The 25,346-nt window shown below is 56.5% G+C and overlaps 1 protein-coding gene across 19 annotated transcripts in view; it reads left to right on the top strand.

Moving 5' to 3' along the window:
- The window catches only part of MYO18A (myosin XVIIIA), a 106,074-nt gene that overhangs the window by 48,258 nt on the left and 32,470 nt on the right, over positions 1-25,346 (top strand). For 6 of the 19 annotated variants that reach the window (XM_021928881.2, XM_021928883.2, XM_021928882.2 and 3 more), the window contains exons 3-22: positions 7,863-7,898; positions 9,985-10,072; positions 10,278-10,384; positions 10,507-10,683; positions 11,013-11,226; positions 11,460-11,602; positions 12,746-12,846; positions 13,729-13,792; positions 13,982-14,126; positions 14,389-14,409; positions 15,624-15,635; positions 16,231-16,407; positions 16,630-16,720; positions 16,980-17,172; positions 17,982-18,068; positions 20,175-20,316; positions 20,446-20,605; positions 21,407-21,593; positions 21,928-22,171; positions 24,884-24,993. In XM_021928881.2, coding sequence (XP_021784573.1) covers positions 7,863-7,898; positions 9,985-10,072; positions 10,278-10,384; positions 10,507-10,683; positions 11,013-11,226; positions 11,460-11,602; positions 12,746-12,846; positions 13,729-13,792; positions 13,982-14,126; positions 14,389-14,409; positions 15,624-15,635; positions 16,231-16,407; positions 16,630-16,720; positions 16,980-17,172; positions 17,982-18,068; positions 20,175-20,316; positions 20,446-20,605; positions 21,407-21,593; positions 21,928-22,171; positions 24,884-24,993 — 2,499 coding nt within the window. Of the gene's footprint in view, positions 1-1,196; positions 1,257-4,040; positions 4,734-6,596; positions 6,672-7,862; positions 7,899-7,937; positions 8,007-9,984; positions 10,073-10,277; positions 10,385-10,506; positions 10,684-11,012; positions 11,227-11,459; positions 11,603-12,745; positions 12,847-13,728; positions 13,793-13,981; positions 14,127-14,388; positions 14,410-15,623; positions 15,636-16,230; positions 16,408-16,629; positions 16,721-16,979; positions 17,173-17,981; positions 18,069-20,174; positions 20,317-20,445; positions 20,606-21,406; positions 21,594-21,927; positions 22,172-24,883; positions 24,994-25,346 lie in introns of those variants that run through there. The other 13 variants (XM_017950465.3, XM_009190001.4, XM_009190000.4 and 10 more) reach the window with 7 other exon arrangements.

Here is a 25,346-nt window from a genome sequence, read left to right as displayed (position 1 = left end):
CTGCTAATTTGAGCTCAAAATTAGCCATAGACCCTGGTTAAAATTGGAGAGTTCCCCCAAGTGGATCATGTAAATGATTCTGGATGTTTCTAAGGATTTTTTCCCTTAGGAATCAAGGACTTCTTGCCATGCTCCTACCCACATTGTGCTGGGAAGGAGAGGCACGCTGAGGAGGAGGTAGGGTTGGTAACAGGCCTGTCTTTTTCCTGCAGTCCTAGGTGACTTAGGAAAGAGGAGAAATTAAATCCACTAGGACTGCCTGAGCTTTTGGAGGGAGAGATACGGGTGAGGGGAAAGGAGAAGGCTCTTTTAAACTTGAGGCCTGGGTCTGTTGTGAGCCAGTTTCTGAACTGAAAGAACCTTCAGAGCTTCCGCATCATCTGCCCCTTTTCCAGATGTGTGATGGTATCTGCTGTTTCCATGACTCCACTCCTCCCCTCTGACTCAGGCTAGCCAGCTCCTGGGCTCCAGCACAAACCCCTGGCCACAGTGTCCAGAGCTTAGGCATCTTTCCTTCCTCCATACCCCGCCCCTAGCTTCAGGGTTCCCTCCCTTGGCTGCATGGTTGGCAGTTTTGTGAGTCTGAGGTTAAGAAAATATCTGGCCTCCTGAATCTCCGCCTCTGCCCAACTCCCTGCCTCCAGCAAGAGCTCAGCTGAGCTTGGGGAATTGTGCAGGATCAAGAAGCAAGTCAGAGCCAGCCCGATAGGGGCCAACCTTCACTCTACTCTAAAAGCTGCTGGCCCACAGGTACCCACACTGGGTTACTTTTACCTCCTCTGTCACTAGATCAGGGGCTTTTTGTTCAAACCACTTCTTGCCTGAGCTGGGGATGACTCTTGTAGTTTGGATGAGTTACATTAGCTGGATCTTCCTATCTGCCACGTAACCAAAGCCACGATGGTGCTGTGGGTGGACCTCTTTAGCCCCCAAAGTGGGCAAAGTGGCTGGTCGCTGAGGGCAAGGGTACTTGGCTTTTGCCCCCACAGACTCTTCATTCTTGAAGTCATCACTGAATAGTCCTGATTCTAGGATAGGATAACTCTTGCCCAGGTCCCCTAGCCCTGGTATTCCTAAAGACTCAGGAGCTCCACCTCTCAGGGAGAGGGAGGCCCCTTGAATGTTCTCTCCCTGTGCTTTTAGTGCTGGGTCTCCCAGCCTTGACCTGCCAGTGACTTCTTCATCTGCTCCCTCAGGTTAAAGAGGAGGACAAAACTCTGCCAAAGCCTGGCTCTCCTGGCAAGGAGGAAGGGGCTGTAAGTGTATCCCTGAGTTCTCCGAGACGTGCATGCGTGCATGTGCGTGCGTGTGTGCGTGTGTGTGTGCACGCGCGTGTGTGTGTACATGTGTGTGTGTGCCCCTGCACCCACTAGCCCTGGACTAGTCTGTGAGACAGCTCCATGGAGTAGGTGGAGATTGCAGGGGGCCCCTTCCTGTGTGGCTCAGCTGGAGAGAACTCTAGTAAAGGGGAAGAAAGTATGGTGTGTGTGATGCCAGCCTCAGGTGTGTGAAGGAGATAGCCAGGGTGCTTTGGGGACCTCCCCTAACCTCCTCCCTAATCCCCTTAAGTTGCCTCCCTTTGCTTCTGGTGTCCTGAACCCTTTGGGCCTGGAGAGGCTTGGGTGGGCAAACACTTAGGTTAGGGAGCGTCAAATGAGAGCTCAGCTGTTGGGATTCTTCAGCCTGCTCTGGGTGGCACAAGGCAAGGGCTTAGAGGGACTTCACTGCAGTCGCTGCTGTCTCTTCCAAGACCCTGTCAGCTGCTTGGTGCAGGTGACCTGGAGGCAGGCTCTAGCTACCCACTGCCTCCAGCCCCAGTGCATTGGGATAGAGACCTTGAATAAACCTGGACTCTCCTAAGGCAAGAGAGGAGAATCGGTTTCTGAATAGCCAAGTCCAGAGATGTGTAGTTAGGAGAGGGCAGCTGGTGGCACAGGGGGCAGGAGTGCCCAGGGCTCTGGGGCAGAGCTGGATCACAACACAGATCCTTACTTCATTACCCCAGATGGTGCCTGTCCTGGCTCCCCGTACTTCCTTGGTCAATTTGATTAGCCAGGCACTGTGGCTTCCACCTGATCTGCAAACAATCCTGGAAAGCCAGACTGTGATTTGAAAGGGATGTGCGTGTGTGAGGGAGAGGCCTCAGAGTTGCCCAGAATTTATTTATTTTTTTTTGCAAAAACTACATGTAAAGTGCTTGGAAGAGTGCCATGGCCCATAGTAAGTACTGTGTAAGTCTTACCAATTACTATCATCATCATTGTCATCATCATTATCATCATTTTCTTTTTTTTTTTTTTTTGAGACAGGGTCTTACTCTGTCACCCAGGCTGGAATGCAGTGGTGCCATCTCAGCTCACTGCAACCTCTGCCTCCCAGGCTCAAGCTATCCTCCCACCTCAGCCTCCTGAGTAGTGTAGCTGGGACTATAGGCGCACACCATCAAGCCTGGATAATTTTTGTATTTTTTGTAGAAACAGTTTCACCATGTTGCCCAGGCTGGTGTTGAACTCCTGAGCTCAAGCAATCTCCCTGCCTTGGCCTCCAAAAGTGCTAGGATTACAGGCGTGAGCCACCACACCTGGCCCATCGTCATCATCTTAATGATGGAAGGGGGATGGGAGAAAAGCCAGAAGAGGGAGGGGAGGAGTGTAGGATCCAGTGGCTAGGGCCACTGGCCAACTCTGCAGTGCCCTGGCATGCCATTGATCACTCTTGGCCTAAGAGGTTGAGGAAGAGGCACCTTCAAGCCCTTACTCTCTCTATCCCTTCAGCAGAGCCAACCTGTAACCAGGGCCTAGATTAAGGCCCTTGGCTCAGCTCTGCGCAAAAGGTGGAGCAACTTCTCCTTGTGGCATCCAGAGGCAGCAGCTCCCAGGTGTGCCTACTATGAGCATCTTCCTGCATCCAAGCAAGCATGGGCAGGTGGGCCTTCACAGAGCCCAGTGCCCATATGTGTTCTAGAACCAAGATCATTGTTTTGGGCAGCAAGGACTCAAGCACAGCTCAGCTGGTGACAGAGCTCTGCCTGTCCAACAAGGAGACCCCCAGTTGCCCTTACTCCCTCCAGGCAATGGGGCTGGCTTTATGGGAAACTGTCCTGCTGTTAGCCAGCCTGGCCTTCCAGTGGCAGTCCCTTGAGACCCAGACAGTTAGCACCAGTGTGTGGGGGAAGGGTGGGCACACCAGCTAGAGTATACCAGTCCACTCCAGGGCAGAATGGAGCTGAGGCTGCTTGAGTGCTTAACCCTTTGTGGGCTATACACACACTCTGGGAGCTAGGGGGTCTCCAAACCCTTGAAAGGTTTGCAGGAGGAAAACTACAAAGAGACTGCAGAAAGCAGGCTAAAGTGGAAGCTTCCTGGGCCCATGCTGGGCTCCGCAGCGCTTGAGAATATAGTTGAAGGGCAGACAGTGGCCACAGACGAGGGATACTGCGAGGAGGAGGCTTGGCATGTCTTGGGGCCAGGAAGAGCTCCCTGATCATTTTTCCCTTCAGGATGGGCAGGCTTTTGGTCTGACTGCCCAGCAAACAGGTGATGGAAGGACCAAGGACCACAAAGGCAGGAAGCCCTGGAGTTAGGCCTGGGATTGGTGGTGGGAATGGAGGTGGTACTTGGCTGTTTAACCTCTCCATGCTCCATCTCTGCTGCGTCTGAGCTGTGAGGCAGTGGGCTCGCCTAGATTGGGACTTGGTTGCTGCCCTAACACAAAGCCAGTAACCCCAGAGCGCCTCACAGGCCTCTGGGCACTGTGTGCCGGCATCTCACAGGTCCATGCTGAGCCTGGGGATGGGCAGCAGGTGACAGCAGTACCTGATCGTGCTTTGTAGAAAAGAAGCCAGACTCTTAGCTGCAATTGTCCTATCTGGAAGATGGAAAGTGGGCTTCTTGGGGTAGCCTCTTGGAGCCACGTGTTGCTTTGGATGAATGGGAGATCTGTTCCAGGGCGTGAGGTCACACCTTCTTACTCCCTCTGCATGGGATGGGCAGGGCTGCAGGGGGTGATGCTAACGTCTACCTGTGTTTGTATGACTATAGCTAGAGGGCAGCTCAAAGGAAGGCAGCGGCCCATCTAGGAGTCCTCAGCCTCCCACCAGCCCGATACCCCCAGAGACTTCCCAGAGAGCCAAGAGCCCTGCACCCACACTCGCCATGAATGGCCTGGGAGCTGCCACAGCAGAAGGCCCAAGCGAAGAGGTCCAGGGCCTGTCCCGGAAGCGGGTGGCAAATGCAGTGAGGAAGGTGGTGAGTAAGGTGCTGCCCAGCGAGGAGCTTGGAAATGCCAAGGAGCCCCCAGGCAGAGGAGTCAAGTCCCCTGAGCACCCGACTCGAAGCAAGAGGGGAGAAAAGGCAGCTTCTAGTCCCAAGCCGCCACCCCCTCCCCCGCCTCCCCCTGCTCTGCCTAAGCCTGAAGCGAAGAAGGAGGCAGCCAAGGATGAGCTCTCCCTGGGCCTGCGGAGCCTGATGTCTCGGGGCAGGGGCAAGGAGCACAAGGCCCGCGGCAAGCAGTCTCCTGGGAAGGGGGAGAAGCCCTCCAGCCAGGAGCCAGGCTCCCCAGACTGGGTGGACTCCCCAGAGAAAGCAGGATCCCCAGCCAAGCCTGAAACCCCAAAGAAGCAGCGCTCCCCAGCCCCACGGGAGGAGCTGGCGGCCCCAGGCTCCGCTGGCCTGAAGTCAGACCTCACTGGAGAGCAGCAGTCCAAGTCACCAGTCCCTGGTGTGAAGCAGGAGGTACAAGAGTGTGTCACTAACCACTCCTGCCCCTCACCACCCTCGCTCAAGGGCCAGACACCCTCACAGCCGGCTGCCCCAAGCCACCTCAATGAACCCCACATGACCGAGAGGCTGGGCCTAGGGTCATGTGCTGACAGCAGGGGCTGCATGGCTTTCCCTAACCCAATGCGGATCCCGCAGTTGCCTGGGCTCTGGCCCGGCGGCTGGGATGGAAACTGCTAACCAGCATGCTGCTGGCCTTGCCATGGGAGTCAGGGCCTTGTCCCCAGCTACACGGCGCCAGCTTGAGGCCCCAGACCCAAAGCGGAGGATCAGAGTCTCAGCAGATAGTTCCGGGCGGAAAGATGTTTTCTCAAGTCTGGGGTCTGGGCTTGCATTCCCAGCCACTCATCCCCTGGGACCTCAGCAAAGTCCCATCTCAGACTTCCCCTGTTGAGTGGGGTTAATACAGGTCCAAAATTTCTTCTCTGATACCCTGGGTGTGGAAGTATTTTGGAAATTAGTAATCTTTGTATTTTAGTGCCATACAGGATGCATAATGAGCAACAACGCATAACAAACATTAATATTTCCCAAGCAAAATCTATGAATATTCACACTACAGGGGCACAGAGGATAAACTGCCAGGTTTTGCCGCCAAAATAGTTAAGAAAAATGTTTTCTTTGGGGGGCTTTTGGGATTTTGGAATTGCAAATAAGGGATAATAAGGGTTTTAAGTAACCAGAAGATTAGAAATGATACAGATAATGCTCCAAGCTGGTCCCTGGCATGGTGGGTGCTCCATAAATGGTAGCATTGATAGTGGTGCTAGTAACAGTTGTTATTGGTGCGCTCACTGCCGTCACTGCCTCCTTTAGGCCTGGCCAGCATGACCCTCTGGCAGCAGGACTCGAGGAGCCCTGAGCTTGGATGGCGGATGGGTATAGTGGGCCCCTTGGGGTATAGGACAATCCTGTCTTCCCAGAAAGTGTTCTCTGGGTGGGGGCAGGAGGCTGAGAAGCAGGAGGGAGGGTCAGTCCAGCCTCTTTCCCTTGGAAAGTGTTGCCTTCTTGGCTGGCCTCTGAGTTGGGGACAGTTCTCTTCAAGTTTCCCTTTTGTGGACCCTGCTGAGGCCTCCCAGGGTGTGGGGGAGGGGCATCAAGTTTTGCCACTACTTCCCTGTGCTCTTGCAGGCTCCTCCTGGCTGCAAGGAGAGGAGTCTGGAGGGTGTGGGGGAACAGCCTGAGAGGCCTTGAGGCCCCTCCCTGACTGCTAACTCCTGCGACCTGAGGAGCCTTGTTGCTCCCCGTTCTTCCTGGGCTTTGCAGCACTTAGAGAAAAGCCAGCCGCTGCTTTTCCCACCCACCTGGCCCAGTCTGTGAATCGGGGAAGTGCCTGTTCCTGCTCACAGGGAGGAGCTGGCATGGGCATTTTGGGCAGGGTATGGGCAGAACTGTCAGTCACTCTGGAGAGCCTGTAAGCAGGTGGGGAGTGTCGTGGTCCTGTTCCCGGGCGGCTGCCCTCCCCTCGGATTCCCTGTCCCTCCTCCTCTCACAAGGGAGGAGTTGGGAGCTGAGACATGCCCTGACCTGGAGTTTAGCCACCTGTCACCTGGGCCTGGGACAGGGTCCAGAGGGCAAGTGGGATAATAGGGCCATTTGGTGCTCAAGATAGGCAGGTGGGAAGAAATAACCCCAGAACTCCCAGGCAACTGTTCTTTTTTTCTAATCTGATCGTTTAAAAACTCAGATTGCCGCGGGGCTTGCTCCCTGACCTTGCTCCCCTTCCCTGGTGGGTCCCAGTGGCTTCCTGGGCTGGGAGCTCTGCATGCTGCGGCCTCGCCGTTTCTGGGCTGGGACTAATAGTGGTTTAACCTTTAGGCAGGAGCTGCCAAGGTCCAGCTGACCCCCGTGGAAGAGGCCCACCAGCGGCTGGAGAGGATCTTCACAGCTTCTGTAATGCCCCTCTTGTGTGTGGGTCCCAGTCCCTGGCCACCCTCTTCCTGAGGCTGGCGGCAGGACCCTGTGTGTGTCTGTGGGCGCGCTGACCATGAAGGTGGCTCCGTGGCAGCCTGTGGGCCCTCATGTCGGGCTCTCGAAGAAATGAGAGAAGTGCTCTGGAGAGAGTGGTTCCTCCAGAGAGCCCAAAGCGCTGTGCATGTGGGAGGGCACCCCTCCTCGCTCAGGGCCCAGTCCCTTTCTCTGGCCACATTGTCCTACCTCTAGGACATGTGTTGGTGGCAGGGCCTGGCGGGTGGTAAGGAAGGGTGCTGTCACTATTTTTGGTGTCCTGGCTCTCCAGACCCAGGTGGGGCCTGTTAACTCCTTGCCCATTTCTAACAGGTAACATCCAAGTTCTGGTTGACTCGTCTTCCTCCCCAGAAAGGCTTTGCAGGGCTTTAAGTAACCAGAGAGGTCAAGGCTGGCCACAGGGTTTGCCCACGGTACCTTGGCCCTTGGGCAGCTGTCAAGTGGTCCCCAGGTTGGATCTAGATGGGGTCGGTGTGCCTGGCTGGCAGAGGTGGGAGTGCTGTAGGGTGCGTCGGGGTTGAGGAAGAGATTCTAGACTGGAAGCTGCTGGGAGCTGTGTTCTATGAGAGGTGCAGGGCGACAGCTCTGAACGCAGCCCTTGGCCTGGGGAGTGGCACCCTTGGGCTGTGTTAGAAGGCAAGGAACAGCTCTGTGCTGGTGGCCACAGGGGAGCTAGGCTGAGAAATGCTCTGGAGATAAGGCAGGAGGCTGGCAGGGGGCCCAGGCCTTGGGTGTGGTGAGGTGGCCTGGCCTGGTAGACACACAGAAGAGGGAGCCTGATTCAGAACAGACTGGATGGTCAGCCCAGGAGAGACTGTGGCCAGAGGCAGAGTGGCAGACTCCTGCCCAGGCCACTGGGAATGACTTAGAGGAGCATGTCCTCTGAGAGGCCTCATGGTCACTAGTGTCTCTTCACCTTCCTGGCCTATCCTTAACTGGGTGCACTTCACCTGCTCAGGCCAGGTCCTGGCACCAAACCCCCACCTTCACCCCGAGCCTTGGACAACCAGGGAGTGCCGGCCCACTTGACTCAGGAGTGCTTGCTAAAGGGGACGTGCCAGTGGTCTACTTGTCTTCACCCTTCTTCTCTCTCTCTCCTTTGCTTGCTGTCGGTAGCTGGACTCTGAGGCCGCCTCTCGTGCCCACAGCCAGGTAGGGTGCTCTCCCCCTACTCAGGAGCCCTCCGCTCCCTCCGGTGACAACCCAGCGCCCCCGGCCTGCACCTGGGCTGGCGTCTGTGCTCGGGCCTCCTGCTGGAGTGTAAGGCCTCTTTCTCCTCCAGGCTCCCACCCTGTGTCTGGGAGGACCCCAGCGGGAGGTAGTGCCAGGAGCTTGAGATGGTGCAGCTCTGTGTCAGGCCCCTGGGGAGCATCTAGACCGAGTGTCGCCCTTCAAGTCAGGCCCATGTGGCATGTGGTTCTCAGCCACTGGAGCCCAAGGGGGATCTGGTTGAGTTCTAGGTGTTTCAACTCTGCTCTCTCTGGAGAGAGAAAGCTGAAAAGGCGGAATCCCTGCCCTCTTCCCAGCCCATGCCTGAACATGAGACATTCTCTGTCTCCACCTCCTGGCCAATGTGAGAAACCCATTTTCAGATACACTTTAAAGGAGTTAGTTACAGGCTATGATGTCACCTTCTTCATCAGTCCCCAAATACCTGGTGCCTATTCAACACAAAGGTCTCCCCTGTCTTATGTGATTTGGAAAAAAAAAAAAAATTATAACATTGTAATGATTTTTATAAAGTTATAGTTCTTCAAATATAAAGAACTAGCCTTTTTAATGTCCTCACTTAACACACCAAAATGTTGCCAGCCACATGGTGATCCTCCTATTCAAAGAGTTATTTCATGGGTCCGTGAAACCCAGAGATCTGGGAGCCACTGGTGCAGCCCAGCCCTCCTATTCTAATCTGGGGAAGGGCCATCCAGCACTGGAGGGATCTGCTAAAGCCAGAAGCCAACCTGGGAGGAGAGCACACATCTCCTTTTCTTTCAACTCCAAGAAATGTAACAAAGAACATACTTCTTATGTTTCCTTATCGTTTCCTGATTTCTCACTCAGGGGGTCAGGACCCAGGCAGTGTCCACGCCTGGGCCTCGGGTTTCAGGCTGATTGTGCCTCACAGCTGGGACCCTCCGAGAGTGTAGGGGCCTGGGCTAACCCGATGGTGGGTCCATGCTACTGGGGTGCCCATCCCCCACCTGGGGCACAGGATGACCTTCCTGTCATTTCACCCACACACAAGAGGAGCCCGTTGGGCCCTGGGTCCTTCATCTGTTTCCCCAGGTCCCCCAGACACCGTTTCTTCCCAGTTCAAATGTCCTTCTTAGAGGGTGCCAGATTTGACAGCCCACACCCTGTCAGTACCTATGAATGCTTATTTCTGAGTTGGTGACCTCCTGAGGCCTCTGGGGGCTCCCAGCCCCTTTACACCACTCCTGTGTCCATCTGTATAATGTGTAAGCCTCTCCCTGTGTTTGACAGAGCAGGGCTGCCCCTACCCCCATATCTCTGGCCGCACTGCCTCGTGCCTTTGTGTGGCATTAGCATGTCCACTCGGTCTGTGTGACAGGGGTCTTTGCTGATGGTGGCATGAAGAGGGAGCAGGGAGGCTGGTGTGTGTACCTGGGTACTGTCCCCCGGCCCAGGTAGAGCAACCTCTGGACAGGAGGGCCAGGGCTGAGGCCAGGGCTCCGAGCCCACCTATCCTGTACTGCGAAGTCTGGGCAACTCCCTACTGAGATCTGAGGACATGCCCTCTCCCAGCCTGGCAAAGGAGGCCCTATCATTTGGATGAAGGGAGGAGCTGGGCATGGAAGATCCTAGTAGCTGTGGCCAGGGTCTAGGGCCTTGGACTCAGGACACTGATCTCCCGGGCTTGGCAGGGTGAAGGGGTAGAGGGTGGCTGAGGGAGAACCTGGTGATTTGCTTTCCTGGGGCCTGCTCTCTCCTGGGCACAAGCTCCCTGTGTCCCTGTCTTGCCAGACCCTCACTGATGGTATGGTCCCTAGCCTTTGTGTCCTGTCCTCAGGGCTCCTCAGAGCCACCCCTGCCTCCTGGCTTCCCCACCCTCTTTCCCGGACACCTCTGATGTCCCTGTGTTCTGTGTCTGTCACCTAACTCATTCCTTGCCCAGTGGCTTGTCTCGAAGCCTATGCTTTCACTTGTCTCCCCTCTCCTGCTGTCCTTGTCCCTGTCTTCTATAGCAGGGCCTTTTATTCTTCCCTCTCGCTGACAGGCGAAGACAGAAGAGCAGATTGCAGCGGAGGAGGCCTGGAATGAGACGGAGAAGGTGTGGCTGGTCCACAGGGATGGCTTCTCACTGGGTGAGTCTTGGAGTGTCCAGGGGCACATGTCAGGACTCTCTGGTCTCAGGGCTGGGCAGCAAATGTGCCTTCTGCATCTGGTGAGGGCTGAGCAGTGAGCGAGAGGCTGGTGATGCAGTGGGGAGGAGGGCAGGACCAAGAAGTTCCCACATGGAGTAGCAGAGGCTTCCCTGGCCCATCCCAGCTGTCTGTCCCTCCCCTGCAGCCAGTCAACTCAAATCCGAGGAGCTCAGCTTGCCTGAGGGGAAGGTGCGCGTGAAGCTGGACCACGATGGGGCCATCCTGGATGTGGACGAGGATGACGTGGAGAAGGTGGGCAGGGGGCTGGGTTGGGGAAGGAGGCTCAGGAGTGCTCTGGGCAGGGCAGGCCCATCCTCTGGCAGCAGAGATGGGCTCTGCTGCTCCAGTGCCCACCCGCCTATCCTCCCACACAGGCTAATGCTCCCTCCTGCGACCGTCTGGAGGATCTGGCCTCACTGGTGTACCTCAATGAGTCCAGTGTCCTGCACACCTTGCGCCAGCGCTATGGCTCTAGCCTGCTGCACACGTATGCTGGCCCCAGCCTGCTGGTTCTTGGCCCCCGTGGGGCCCCTGCTGTGTACTCCGAGAAGGTGCGGCACCCTCAAGGCTACCCTGCAGACTCCTGGCCCCACCCCCTGCCCTGGCTCTCTGCCCTTCCCCTGTGGCATCCCACTGGGCTCCTATCCACTCTCACAGTTGACCTTGGGAAGAGGAGTCATTTCAAGAGATGGGGGACAGGACCTCCCCACAACCTTTGATGGAGTCCAGGACTTAGCTTCTGTATTTCCATGCATGGCCTTGGAATCCCTGGGCACTACAGGAGGGAAAATCCAGAAAGATGTGGACCTTAGTGGTGAGGGATGTCTTAATGGGATCAGCTAAGAGCCAACCCCTTCTCTCCCTTGCTCTCCTGCCCAAGGTGATGCACATGTTCAAGGGGTGTCGGCGGGAGGACATGGCACCCCACATCTATGCCGTGGCCCAGACCGCATACAGGGCGATGCTGATGAGCCGTCAGGACCAGTCGATCATCCTCCTGGGTAGTAGTGGCAGTGGCAAGACCACCAGCTGCCAGCATCTGGTGCAGTACCTGGCCACCATCGCGGGCATCAGCGGGAACAAGGTGTTTTCTGGTGAGGCAAGAACAACGGAGAAAACTGAAAGTGGGGTGAGGGGAGGGGAGTGAGGAGAGAGCACCCTCTTAAGTGCCAGCTCTTTTTCTCCCTGGCCTTTCCATCCCCCTGAAACCCCTCTGTCCATGGGCAGTTCTGTGAATGGCCCCAAGCCTTCATACCTCTGGAGCTCCTAGCTGGGAGATGAGCTGCCCCTGGCTTTCCTGATGTCCCCTTGGGCCTGTATTCTGCAGTGGAGAAGTGGCAGGCTCTGTACACCCTCCTGGAAGCCTTTGGGAACAGCCCCACCATCATGAACGGCAATGCCACCCGCTTCTCCCAGATCCTCTCCCTGGACTTTGACCAAGCTGGCCAGGTGGCCTCAGCCTCCATTCAGGTGAGAGTGCTGCCCAGGACTCGGGGTAGTAGGAGATGGGCCACGTGATTTCATGACCTAGAAATTAGGCTGTCTCCCGTGCCTCATTTTCCTGGGATTCTACCCCAACAAAATTGACCCAGGCACAGGCAGGCTTGCCCTGTGCTACCCGGAGGCATCACCTTCTGCCCTCAGGGCCTCCTGCCCTGGATGGGGCCTGGTCCAGCTTTCTGCCCAGTTCGCTTCACTCTCCCAACCCTGGGGTTGTCCTCACTCTACTGCTGGGCCTCAGCCTCACACCCATTTTCTGAGATTCATGCTTGGGGCTTCTCTCGGGCCGATTTCACCTAGCAGAGGACCGGCTTGTCAGTAAAGTAAGGCCCAGCCAAGGCTGATTCTTTCCCATGCTAAATACCTCATCACAGGCTCCCATTTCCAGAAGGCAGGCACCTGGGGGCTGGGCAGCGGGGCCTGTCTTCTTCCACCTCATTCTGGTTTCTGTCCCCAGTTTGATCCTAGAGGGATCTGGTATCTGGTTGAGCACCTTGGGAATGAGATGCAGCTGCTTAATTGAGCCAGATGTGGTAGTGCATGCCTGTGGTCCCAGCTACTTGGGAGACTGAAATGGGAGGGTCACTTGAGCCTGGGAGGTTAAGGCTGCAGCAAGCTGTGATTGTGCCACTGCACTCCAGCCTGGGCAACAGAGCGAGACCCTATCTTTAAAAAAAAGAATTAAAAAACAAGATGCAGGTTGGGTGCAGTGGCTCATGCCTGTAATCCCAGCACTTTGGGAGGCTGAGGTGGGTGGATCACCTGAGGTCAGGAGTTCAAGACCAGCCTGGCCAACATGGTGAAACCCCATCTCTACTAAAAATACAAAAATCAGTTGGGCATGGTGGTGCATGCCTGTAATCCCAGCTACTCAGGAGGCCAAGGCAGGAGAATCACTTGAACCCAGGAGGCGAAGGTTGCAGTGAGCCAAGATCACTCCACTTTGCTCCAGCCTGGGTGACAGAGTGAGACTCTATCTCAAATCTTAAAAAAAATGCAGCTGCTTGTTCCCCAGGGCCTAGAGGACCATGGGTTTGATTCCTTCTGATGTGGGGTGGGAAAAACTTGATCTGGCACTACCCTGCTTACCCACACCTCCATGCTGTGCCACAGACAATGCTTCTGGAGAAGCTTCGTGTGGCTCGGCGCCCAGCCAGTGAGGCCACATTCAACATCTTCTACTACCTGCTGGCCTGTGGGGATGGCACCCTCAGGTGAGATGGGTCAGAGGGTACACAAGGGTGCTATGAGCTCCAGCCCGCTGACTGGCCTCCTGGACCTTGATTGCATCCAGGATTAAAGCCACTTGATCACGTCCTGCACTGTTTGGTCATTGCATGTCTGCTATGTGGTAGGCTCTGAGCTAGGCCCCAGGGATGGTGACACGGATGAGATGTAGTCCCTGCCTATCAGGAACTCCCTGGTCCTGGGTACTGGGGCCTGGCTATGTGGGAGGGGAACAGAAAACCCTTCAGTGTTTCCAGGGCCTAGCTAGGATCTCCATTACCCATGAAGCCAGTTCTGGAAAGCAAAGCTCACTGAGGTGCCGGTGGTTGGGAACTTGCCTACCATCGCATGACTGGTAGGGGTATTTGAGTCCACACTGGGGCCAAAAGCCCATGCCTCTTCCAGTGGCCTCCAGACTAGCCCTTCCTGCCCCGTGTTGGCTGCCTCTGCCACGCTCTTCCCTTTAGACCTTCAGACTTGCTGTGTGTTCACTGAAAAGAGATAAATGATGAGGCTGAGCCAGCAACCCCAGGCCATTGTCCTCTTTAGCCCTCCTTGTAACTGAGGGCATGGTCTCTGCCTTGGCTGGACTCACCCTTTGGTCAGGTTCCCTGCTCCCTTCTGGGGGCCTGGCTGCATCCTCTTACCAGAGCATGTCTGGTGGCCTGTACTCAGGAGAATGGTGCCCTGACCAGGCATCCAGGCCAGTTAGGAAAGCAGTGGCAGCTGGCCTGCCAGTCGGGGATGATGGGAGGATGGGCAGACAGAACTTGGAGTCTGGAAGCTGAGTCTGTCTGTCTCCGCCCTGGGGGGAAATGGCCTTGGCATGGGGACCAAGCGCCGTGCTGACGCCTTATTTATACCCCTAGGACAGAGCTCCACCTCAACCACTTGGCAGAGAACAATGTGTTTGGGATTGTGCCACTGGCCAAGGTGAGGGGTCTGTGGGTCTGGGTTGGCAGCCCTGGGCCTTGGAGGGTAGGAAAAGCCTCCATGGGTCCCATGGGAATAATGGGAGCCCAGCTCCAGCTGCTGGCTCTACCCAAGCCTTGTCTTGAGGGCCCAGCTTCTCATGGGGGTGTGCTGGGAGGAACAGCCCTTTGAAGTCATCTATCTCCACAGCCTGAGGAAAAGCAGAAGGCAGCTCAGCAGTTTAGTAAGCTGCAGGCGGCCATGAAGGTGCTGGGCATCTCCCCCGATGAACAGAAGGCCTGCTGGCTCATTCTGGCTGCCATCTACCACCTGGGGGCTGCAGGAGCTACCAAAGGTAACCTGCAGTGGGTCCCAGTAGGCTGGCCTGTCCCCTGGGAGATCTCTTAGGGGCCCTGCCCACTCCCAGTTTATTCTTGCCCAGCACAGACTCAGCCATTCTGAGACACCCCTCTTTTGCTTGTGCCTCTTCTCAGCCCCCCGGGGGGCACTGTGAGGAAGCATGGAGGGCTGGGGGTTCAGAGGCTGAGGGACGAGAAGGACACTAAGGCAGGGCAGCCCCGCTGGAATAACTCTCCTTCTTGTTCCCTTCCTGACAGAGGCCCCCGAGGAGCAAGCGGGTAACTGACCTTGGCCCCGCCCTGGGGTGTAGGGGCCGCCGGGCCCTGTCTTGGTGCTTGCCCAGGACTTTCTGGGGGCTGGGCTTGTTCTATTGCTGCGGAGAGGACTGGTCTGGGGAGAACCCCGGGGGTTAAGAATGAAAGGGGAGCCTGCAGGCTGTGGGGTGTCTTGGAGTCCCAGGAGTAGCTGCTTCTCCTGCCAGTTTTGGATCTGAATCCTGGAACCTCTCAGGATGCCCACCATGGGGTGGGGTAGGGTGGGCTTGCTTCCTGGGGCCTCCGGAGACCAGTTTTCCCCAGTCCTCTTTTCTTCTCTCCACTGGTTGGGTAGCTGCGTATCTTCCTCTTGCATGTCAAGGTGGCGGCCACTAGGGGGCAGTAGGCACCGTGGTAACGAATGGGCTGCAGCTTTGGCACTTTGCGCTTGGGGACTTGGCCTGGCTTGGAGGAGCTCTGCTCCATCCTTCAAGATGACTTACGTTGGAGGGTGGCGATTTGAGCACCTCTTCACCCCTTTTTTCTACAGTTTAGGGAAAGGGGATGCTAGTGCTGAACAGCACCTTGGGCTTTGGCTTTGTCCCCTTCTGGGATGTGAAGGGCCCCAGGCTGCTCAGCTGGAGTGAGAAAGCCCTGGCGGGTGGTGGGTGCATGGAGGAATGGATGCCCGGGCATGAGGCTCCGTGCGACCCCAAGAAGTGGCATCCCTGCCCAGGAGGAGCCAGGCTCTGGGTTAGGGAAGTTGTTTCGAGAATGTGGAGGACGGACAGGCAGGCAGGCGTGTGGCTGTGTGTTGAGGGAAGTTGCTTCACTCTGAGGTGGTGACAAGCCTAGCTTTCCTCTAGCCTACCCAGCCCCAGCTGCAAGCAGAGAGCTCCGGGTGTCAGCACAGGGACCTTGTCGAGCAATGTCTGTTAGCGCCTCAGAGCTTCCAGTGTTTTCCAGGGTGTGTGTGTGCGCGCACACATGTGCATGAATGTCTTTGTGGGTCTCTTCCTGTATGTGTCAGTGTGATTACACCCACAAACATACTCCCTGGAGACTGTGTGTGTGTGTTTGCATTTGTCCCAAGTCTGACTGTGGTTGTGTTTTCTTGCCTGCTCATCCTCACAACAGCCCCGCCCCACGGTCCCTTCGAGGCGGCGAGCCCCGTTGATGACTGTTTGCTAACACACTGTTTTTCTTTGCATGCTGCATGCTGGTCCTTTGCCTTACAGAAGCTGCTGAAGGTAAAACCTTGTTTCTTGTTAGCTTTCCCTAATTGCCGTGATTAGACACATGTTGGCTGAGGCACATACGTCTGTGCGGGCTGTTCCCTTTCCCCTGCGGCTTTTTTGCCTCCCCACTGTTGGGCCATCAGTGGGTGTTTGTGGTCTCCACTGGCAGATGCCAGGGGGGCAAGAGGGAGGGTTCTAATGCACCCAGGGAATGAGGAGGCATGAGCGATCTCTCAAGATAAATCCCCCACAGGCACACAGGGTTCTTGTGCCCATCCCAGGTGGGCTGGTCCGTCCGCCCTTCCCCTACTTGGGCACCCCTGGAGCTGAGCCGTCTGAAAAGGGATTTTTGCAACCGGCTTGTTGCCCTCCGGTGGCAGCATGTGGAGTTACCGCCTACTTTAGGACCTGCTCATTCTCTCCATCCCCATGGAACACAGGAAATGCTGGCCACTGCTGGCTGCCCCTATTCTGCCTAAAGCCCATCAGGTGTCATCAGGGCTGGTTTTTGCCCCCAGAAGATGCATAGTCATCAGCTGGTCATCAGGTCATCAGCTGGCCTAAGGAAAAAGACCCAGGATGCCAGATCCCTTTTTCCACTCCACAGCTGGGCGCAAGCAGTTTGCCCGCCATGAGTGGGCCCAGAAGGCTGCGTACCTACTGGGCTGCAGCCTGGAGGAGCTGTCTTCAGCCATCTTCAAGCACCAGCACAAGGGTGGCACTCTGCAGCGCTCCACCTCCTTCCGCCAGGGCCCCGAGGAGAGTGGCCTGGGAGATGGGACAGGTACGCTTTGTCCCTTGGCTGATGGTTGTGAGCGGGAGGCCTCATCCCGGCCTTGCTGCCATCCCTGGGGCTGGAGGGGATTGCTGGAGTGAACAGATGCTCTGTCAGTGGCAGAGGCCCTGCCCCAGGCCCCGTGCTGACTGGGCCTTGGGCAGGTCAGGGGCCTACCCAGGTGGGGAGTCCTGCAGAGCAGGAGATAGCGCTGCTCCCCCTGCCCCACAGGCCCGAAACTGAGTGCGCTGGAGTGCCTTGAGGGCATGGCGGCCGGCCTCTACAGCGAGCTCTTCACCCTTCTCGTCTCCCTGGTGAACAGGTGAGTGCCAGGCAGGACCCAGGGCTTTTCCTGCTTTGGCAGAGGTGGAGTAGATGCCTTTGTGCCTGGTTGGCCGAGGCAGAGCCGGCCTCCTCCAGCAGGGTCTCCCTGTACTGTGGGCTATGAGCAAGGCCAGCACGCCCTCCCCCCCAGGGTCCTGGGCACCTGGGCAGGGATGGAAGTCTGGCTGGGGCAGGGTGGGGCTTCCTGGTGCCAGAGGCCAACCAGCGGGGCTCTGACCCAGGCTGTCCCTATCCAGGGCTCTCAAGTCCAGCCAGCACTCGCTCTGCTCCATGATGATTGTCGACACCCCGGGTTTCCAGAACCCTGAGCAGGGTGGGTCGGCCCGCGGAGCCTCCTTTGAAGAGCTGTGCCACAACTACACCCAGGACCGGCTGCAGAGGCTCTTCCACGAGCGCACCTTCGTGCAGGAGTTGGAAAGATACAAGGAGGTAGCTCTGGGGCCTGGGCCTCACCTGGCCTCAGATTCTGGCCTTGGCACCCCTAGAGAGGGCATCTGTGGATGCAGAAGGCACCACCTTACTCTCCATTTCTGTCCTCCTGCACTCTCTGGAGCAGCAGTCGTTCCTTGCCCCCTTGTCGCTGGCCTCTGGCTTTGGCTACGTTCTTACTTGGTGGAGAGTTTACTCTCCAGGAAGCCTACAGGTGCATTGAGGGCCCTGAGGAGACCGCCCTTGGCCTCTGTTGAGGCACCTCCCAGGCCCAGTGATTGCCACTGTGTGGTTCCTGCTCCAAGTGTGTCTGGGCCTGGCCTTCCCGTCTCCCTTCCCTGATCTGTGAGGGTGACAGATGATGACTTAGTGCCTTCTGTAAAAGGGTGTCCCTGATGGGATGAGAACTGGAAATCCTGCCTCATCTGGAAATGAGTTGAGTGAATTGTCAGGATATTTATTTGGGGCGAGAAAGGATTCAGAAGGAAAATGGCAGTTGTCTTCAAGTGTTTCAAGGATGATTGTGTGAAATTGAGAGTGGGCTTGCTCTGTGTTGCCTAATCAACTGATGTGAGTAATGAGAATGTGACTCTGGCTTAGGATAAAAAGAGGTTCTGAGAATTTTAGCTGTGCAAAAAATACAGTGTGTTGCCTTGGGAGCCGTTTCATTTGGGATGACGGAGGGAGCTCCTGCACGGCACTGAAGAAGGTTGGCCTTGCAGATCTCAGAGCTCCCTCCCAGCCTGCTCACAGGGCTGTTCCCCACAACGTGACCCCCATGCTCAGTACTGCTCGGCCTTCCTTCCCAGGAGAACATCGAGCTGGCGTTTGATGACTTGGAGTCCCCCACGGATGACTCTGTGGCTGCTGTGGACCAGGCCTCCCATCAGTCCCTGGTAGGAGCTGCAGAGAGGGTTTGAGAGAGCCTTTCCTCTCATTTCCCACCCGTCTCCCTGTGGTGGAGCCCTCTCCATCTGAGCTGCTGCCAGGAGTGCCACTGTGGGCTGAGGGAGGGTCCAGCAGTCATGCCCAGACACCAACTACTCTATGGCGCTGGGGCTCTGCCCCTTAGCACTCACGCAGTCTGGCCAGGAAGGTGGCACTTTCTTCTGCTCTAGTGCCCTGGGGAGCCACAGCCCACGGGTGTCCCAGCCAGGCAGGAAAGCGTATCTCCTTTCTCAGCCTCTGAGGCTCAGGCCCCAGCTGGTGACTGGCTGAGCCTCCAGTGTGTCTGCCAGGAGCCCTGGTGACCAGTCCCAGGTGGTGAGGGCCCAGACCCCGAGGACATAGTCATTCCCTCCCATTGTCCCCAAGTAGAGGACTGGTGCAACCTAACAAAGCAGGGCCAGGAGGCAGCCTCCCACTCCCAGGGGAAACAGTGCCAAGCTGTCAAATGCCCTCTAGGGGGCTGTCATGGATATGAACCCTCGCCCCTCAACCTTGGGGGCAGGCTTTGTCACCCTTTGTGCTAGTGTCCTGGGCACCTTGGCACTTGGTGATTGTCCGCCATTAGGGGAATTGCATAAGGTGCTTTATTGGCGAACTGGCATTTTTGCGAGGCCGCCGATCTCCGTCCTGTGCTTTGATTCCTGCCTCTCCCTCCCTCTTCTCTGCCATAAGGCCCTGCTTGGCTTGCACAAGTGGTGGGACTGGGAAAGAGTGAGTACCCCCCGGGGACAGATGTTTAAAGTGCCCAAGCACCGCATCTCCCCAGGGAAGTGGATTTTCTTTTCCTGGCACCTGGGCTCCTGTGACGGCCTCACTCAGAACCGTTGTGGCTACCGGAAGAGGGGGCTGTCAGCATGAGCGGCAGGGGTCAGACAGCATGTGGGAAGAGCTTGGCCCTTCTTTCTCTTCTGTGGTCTCCCCTGACTAATGGGCCTTGGCATGGGGCAGCTGCACCCCTGGGGAAGGGGGCCTTGGTGCCAAGCCTGTCTTCCCATCTGATTGCTTCACTGCTCGTTCCTGCTACTTGGTTCCTGCCGCCAGAGTTACCCTGGCCTTTGGCCACATTCTGCTTCCTTCTGGTAATCACGCCAACTCCCTTGGGCATCTGTGGGGAGGAGATGCAGGCAGCTGGGGTCAAAGAGAGAAAAAACTGCCCCTTTCTCACTTCTTTTTTCCTCCAGTCCCTAAAGGCCAGGCCGGAATAGGGTGTGGGGAAGGTTCCATCCTTCCTGCCCAAGAAAGATGTGGGAACTCCATAGAAAAGGCACCTGCAGGCCAGATGTGGCCACAGGCCTAGTTTGTTTGGCCTTCCTGGGATATTGGAAATCAGAATTGGGTATTTCTGCCTTCTCTTGAAGAACCAGAGGGTTTATCAATGCTAGGCCAGTGTTCTTCCAGGACAGCGGTTGGCTGCAGCTCAGTGGTGGTTGTTCCCTGTAGATAGGGGTACCTGCTGTCTAGCTTGCCCCAGCCTCTGCCCATTTTGGCTGCCACATCCGTTAAGTCACCTGTCTTATGCTTTTGGTCCTTGAGTGAGCCTGCAGTGATCCCACCGGCAGCCATCTGAGCCCCCTCTGGGTTCTCTACTCTCAGAGACCAGGATTAACCCCACAGCTGTCACTTACTGACAGCTTCCTTAGGGCCAACCCTTGTGCTCAGGGCCTTCCAGACTTTATCCCACTGCCAGGGAGTGAGAGCAATATGGGGTTCACCCAAGTCCCTGGTGACCTCCGAGGGGAAAGGGTGGAGGAGGGCCTCAGGGCGTGGGCTCTGGCCAGGAGGAAGGCTGCAGTCTTTGGTGACTTTGGACTGGAGTGCTAAGCACCCTCTTTTGCTGTGGGCTTCCCTTTGCTCCCTTTCTTGGCTTCCCTTTCCCTGGGCTGCCCGCCTCCTCCACAAGGTGTCAGCAGTGAGCGACAGGAGCTGCAGCGTGTGTGTGCGTGCATGTGTGCACGTGCGTAGCATTCTGTAGGGTGTGTTTGGGCCTGAGGACCACCCTGGCCCCTTTCCCACAGCTCCATATGACAAGGAGGGATTTCCTTCCTTCTCTGTAGGTCCGCTCGCTGGCCCGCACAGATGAGGCAAGGGGCCTGCTATGGCTATTGGAAGAGGAGGCTCTGGTGCCAGGGGCCAGTGAGGACACCCTCCTGGAGCGCCTTTTCTCCTATTATGGCCCCCAGGAAGGTGACAAAAAAGGTAGGTGGCATCCCTAGAGGGTAGCTCCTCTGCTTCCTCTTACAGGTGGGTCTAGGTGGCACTCCCTGTGCAGGGGATCACTTTGTGTCTGTGCCCTGACAACCTGAATCTTGCTTCTCCCACCGTCAGGCCAAAGCCCCCTTCTGCGCAGCAGCAAACCACACCACTTTCTCCTGGGCCACAGCCATGGCACCAACTGGGTAGAGTACAACGTGACTGGCTGGCTGAACTACACCAAGCAGAACCCAGCCACCCAGAATGCCCCCCGGCTCCTGCAGGACTCCCAGAAGTAAGACCACCACTGCCTCCTCCCCTGTCCTGTACCCAGGACTGTTTTGATTTTGGGGCTCCCTCCCCCTGGAGTTGTCTCAGAGGCCCCCTCACTAGCAAAATAAATGGCCTTTATTCCTGAGCGGCAACAGCCCAGGGCACTTGGCCTGGAGGAGCTGGAGGGGCCTCTTGGAGTAGAGGTGGGAGGCAGACATGGTGGGAGAGCCTATGGTTTAAATGTGAAGAACACCCCCAAGTCAAAGAAGGCAGGAGTGGCCTTAGAAACCCCCAGGCCCATAGGCCCTGTCATCCGCTCTGCTCTTCAGAAGATGGTTAGGGGCACCTACCCTGCGACAGGGGCTTCTAGGTGTTTGGCAGATCATAGTGAACAAAACTGAGCTCCCTGCCCTTGTGGAATTTACATTCTAGTGGGAGAGACAGATAATGAACAGTAAACGTAATAAATAAATTATATCGTATGTTAGAAGATGTTGAACCCTAACCCCTCCTGTCACACTGGAAACCTTTCCACACCTTTGCCCTCCCTGGTGAGTGGAAGCAGATGAGTAGATCGCTCCCCTCTGTCCAATTCCTGTCCACCCCTTGGCTTCTGCCCACCTCTGGCTTTCTCTCCATATTGTTTGAAAATTTCTCCACTGTTCGTTTCTCTGTAGGGTGTGGGGCATGCAGTTCAGGTAGCCAGGCCCCTGGACATGGCCGAATGGGACTGTTTGGTGCTCTGGGGCCTTGGGGGAGGAGCGGCCTTTTCCGCTCCATCGATGTGACTGCTTTTCCTCCCTTATCCTCCCACCTCTGGCAGAAAAATCATCAGCAACCTGTTTCTGGGCCGCGCAGGCAGTGCCACGGTGCTCTCTGGCTCCATTGCGGGCCTGGAGGGCGGCTCGCAGCTGGCACTGCGTCGGGCCACCAGCATGCGGAAGACCTTTACCACGGGCATGGCGGCTGTCAAAAAGAAGTCACTGTGCATCCAGATGAAGCTGCAAGTGGTGAGTGCCAACCGGTTCCCAGCAGGCAGGCCTGGGGACTCTTCCTTACCCCTGGCAGGCAGGCCTGGGGACTCCGAGCACACTGAGGCCATCTGGTGCCCACTCAGCGCCGCGCTGTGACTCGATGGCTGCTGGTGGGGTCTTCTTTTTCAGTGCTGCCACCTGTGAGTGGCCACCCAGGCCCAGCGAGGGCAGAGTTGTCCAGGCTTAGTAGGTCCTGGCTGGTGCTGGCGCCCTTGCTACCCCGTGAGCAGTGGAGACGCTGGCACCAGTCTCTGCTCTTCTGAGCACAGGCCATCAGAGCCCACTGAGGGCGATCCCTTCCCCTCGGCAGGATGCCCTCATCGACACCATCAAGAAGTCGAAGCTGCATTTTGTGCACTGCTTCCTGCCTGTGGCTGAGGGCTGGGCTGGGGAGCCCCGTTCCGCCTCCTCCCGCCGAGTCAGCAGCAGCAGTGAGCTGGACCTGCCCTCCGGAGACCACTGCGAGGCTGGGCTCCTGCAGCTCGACGTGCCCCTGCTCCGCACCCAGCTCCGCGGCTCCCGCCTGCTCGATGCCATGCGCATGTACCGCCAAGGTGGGGCCTCCTTTCCTCTCCACTTTGGGCTCTCTTTTCCAGAGCTGGCTCTGCCCTGCCCCACCTCGCACCTGGGACCCGTGGGCTGCAGTGGGGCTGCTCCTGTCTCTTTCCTCACGATCCTTTCTGCTCTGGTCTCTCATCTCTCCCAGCCCACAGCCCCTTCCTTTCTCCATTTCTTTCCATCCTGCAGAGTCCCCGCCTCCTCCTCTCCCTTCCGTATTCAGTTTTCTTCATCCCTCTCCCCTCCCAGCTCCACCCCGCGCCTTGTCATTTGTCCACAGCTCCCTTTCTCCTCACGTCCCTAGTTTGGACAGTTCAACTTTGCCCACAGCAGCAAACCCAGTGCCCTTTCGGAGCCATCTGTCTAATGAGAAATGAGGTGCTAAATCTTTCTGAAGTACTTAAAACTCCCAAGAAAGGTCAGTCAGACCCTTTTTTATGGGCCCATCTAAAAGAGGAGACATAGAGGATGATAGTATTAGTGGTTACTTAGAGTCCATAGAAGCTATTGTCGGTGGCTGGGGGCCGGGATAGCACACCGCTATCATGATAGCACACTGCTATTATTCCAGATGAGGAGACTGAGGCTCAGAGAGGTTAAGTAGCTTGCCCAAGGTCACACAGCTCCTGAGCGGCAGAGTGGGATTTGACCAGGCAGGCTGGCTGTAGAGTCATGTCTCATGTCTCTCAAGTGGGGTTTTTTGGTGGTTGTTTTTGTTGTTGTTGTTTTGCCTGAGAAGTTATGAGTTGCTGGGTTTCTGATGTTTTTCTCCTTTGCTAGAAGAGCAGGTAGACCCACCCACAGCCAGGTCCCCTTCAGGCATTCCCATGGGCACTGTCACTTTTCTTTAGCAGCCCAAGCCAGGAAACGGGCTCCCTGCCCTGCTCTAAATAAATCATCGATCTGTCCCCACGTCTTGATATGGAGTTGGTGTTTATTATTTCAAAACCAGATTGTTACCGCTCTGAACCAAAATCAATGTGCTTTACTCAAACAAGCAGATCGATGAGGCCAGCAGCAGCAGGCCCCCCTTCCCTCACCCGGCCCCCGGCCACCGACGATAGCACTGATGATTAATTAAGATGCCAGGCGTCCAGACCTGCTATCCTGGCCCATCAATTTAATTGCAATTCAGATACAATCAATAGCTCACTTTGTCTTGGGCCCTCAGCAGCCCCCGCCTCCTGTTTCAATTATCAGGCACATGCATCAGCCTCACCTCCCAGCTGGAGGGTTTCCCAGAGCCAGCTAGTCCATCATTGCTGTGGAGCGAGTCCCTGGCTGACTGTCGGGAGTCCAGGTTTGGAAGCCAGTTCTGCCCCCAGCGGCAGCCTTTGTGACCTTGAGCAAGCCAGTCGCTCCTCCCAGGCCTCCATTTCTATGTCTGAAAGATGAGTCAGATCTGGTTTAAGAAGAAACCCTTTCTGGTTTGAAATTCTGTGATTCTGTGGGAGTGGAGTTCGTGGCCCTCCACCCTGGGCTCTGATAAGATCAGGGTGACTTGGGGTCACCTCCTGCTAGCCACTGCTCTGACCTTGCTCCAAGCCAAAAGCCACCTTGCTCCAAGCCAAAAGTCAGGTCACACCTCCCCTGACCTGAAGCTCAGACACTCTTCAGGGAAAGAGAATCTACAAGTCATATTGGTCACCTGGCCTAGGACTCAAGGTCAGGATGAGGCAAGGAGGGCGGCCTTTCTGATGTCCTGCTTCAGTGGACGGAGGGGGAAAAGAAGTGTTTATTAAATGCCAAGCAAGTGAGTCACACTGTGCTTTTTACTTGGTTTCTCATTTAATCTCCATGACTACCATGCGAGATAAGTGCTAGGGCCCCCGTTTAAAGGTGAAGACACTGAGGCTCAGAGAGGTTAAGTGACTGGCCCAAGGTCACATGATCCTAAGAGGCAGGGCCAGGAATCCAGCACCTAGCCAATGCATGATTCCTTTCAGCTACTCTGGTGCCTTTTTTTGTTTTTTGTTTTTTTTGAGACAGAGTCTTGCTCTGTCTCCCAGGCTGGAGTGCAGTGGTGTGATTTTGGCTCACTGCAGCCTCTGCCTCCTGAGTTCAAGCGATTCTCCTGCCTCAGCCTCCTGAGTAGCTGGGACTACAGGCATGGACCACCATACCCAGCTTACTTTTTTGTATTTTTAGTAGAGACGGAGTTTCACCATGCTGGCCAGGCTTGTCTCAAACTCCTGGCCTTAAGTGATCCTCCCACCTTGGCCTCCCAAAGTGTTGGGATTATAGGCGTGAGCCACCACGCCTGGCCTGGTGTCCTTTTTTTTTTTCTTTTTTTTTAAAGACCACAGGACATTGTTCTGTCTGCGTTATCACTGAGACATAGACTTGGAGGGCTAGAAAGCATCTTGGGGATTGGGACGTAGCCTTCCTCCGAGCTGGTCAGCTGCCCCGCAACCCCCCATTTGCATACCTCACTGACTAGGAGCTTACTTCTTTCTGAAGGAGCCTGTTCCTTTTTCAGGCCTTCCTGTCCCCCTGTGGAGCAGGCCTGATTGTCCTCCTGGCCTCCTCTTCCTCTTCCCTGACTCCCCACTCTACTTTCGAGGCCTGCCTTCAACCACAGGCTCCCCACCCGCTGCAGTTTCTTCCCTTTTGGTGACTGTCCACTGACTGCCCAGGCACCAGTGGCTACTGGGGTGTGCTGGGAGCAGGCAGCGTTGACGGGCCTGGCTCTGGGCTGCTCTCTCTAGGTTACCCTGACCACATGGTGTTTTCTGAGTTCCGCCGCCGCTTTGATGTCCTGGCCCCACACCTGACCAAGAAACACGGGCGTAACTACATCGTGGTGGATGAAAGGCGGGTAGGTCCAGGTCCCCAGACCACTCTCCATCTGCCCAGGCCCCTCAAGCAGCTGCCCTTCCCAGACTCATCTGCCTTCCCTCCCCTGGAGACAGCCCATCTGGCCCTGCTCAGGCTCCTGGTTTTGGAAGCACCCAGCTGTGTCCTGGGGCCCAGACCGTAGGAGCTGGAGAAGAGCCATTCCCTCCTTGGAGGCCTGAGCTGGGGGTGTCTGCTCACTGGTGGGTCAGACAATCATCCAGGAGCGAGCAGGGCCTGGGCCCACTGGGGGCACATGAGAATTATTAGTGCCTCGGGAGCCCCACTGACGGCACCTGGGCCCCCAGCCTGGCCCGCATGTCAGGGATTGGTTCC

Source organism: Papio anubis, chromosome 17 (genome assembly GCF_008728515.1).
Source record: "Papio anubis isolate 15944 chromosome 17, Panubis1.0, whole genome shotgun sequence".
NCBI classification, from domain to species: domain Eukaryota; kingdom Metazoa; phylum Chordata; class Mammalia; order Primates; family Cercopithecidae; genus Papio; species Papio anubis.
The sequence above is the reverse complement of the archived record's forward strand: the minus strand, read 5'-3'. Positions and strand labels throughout refer to the sequence as shown.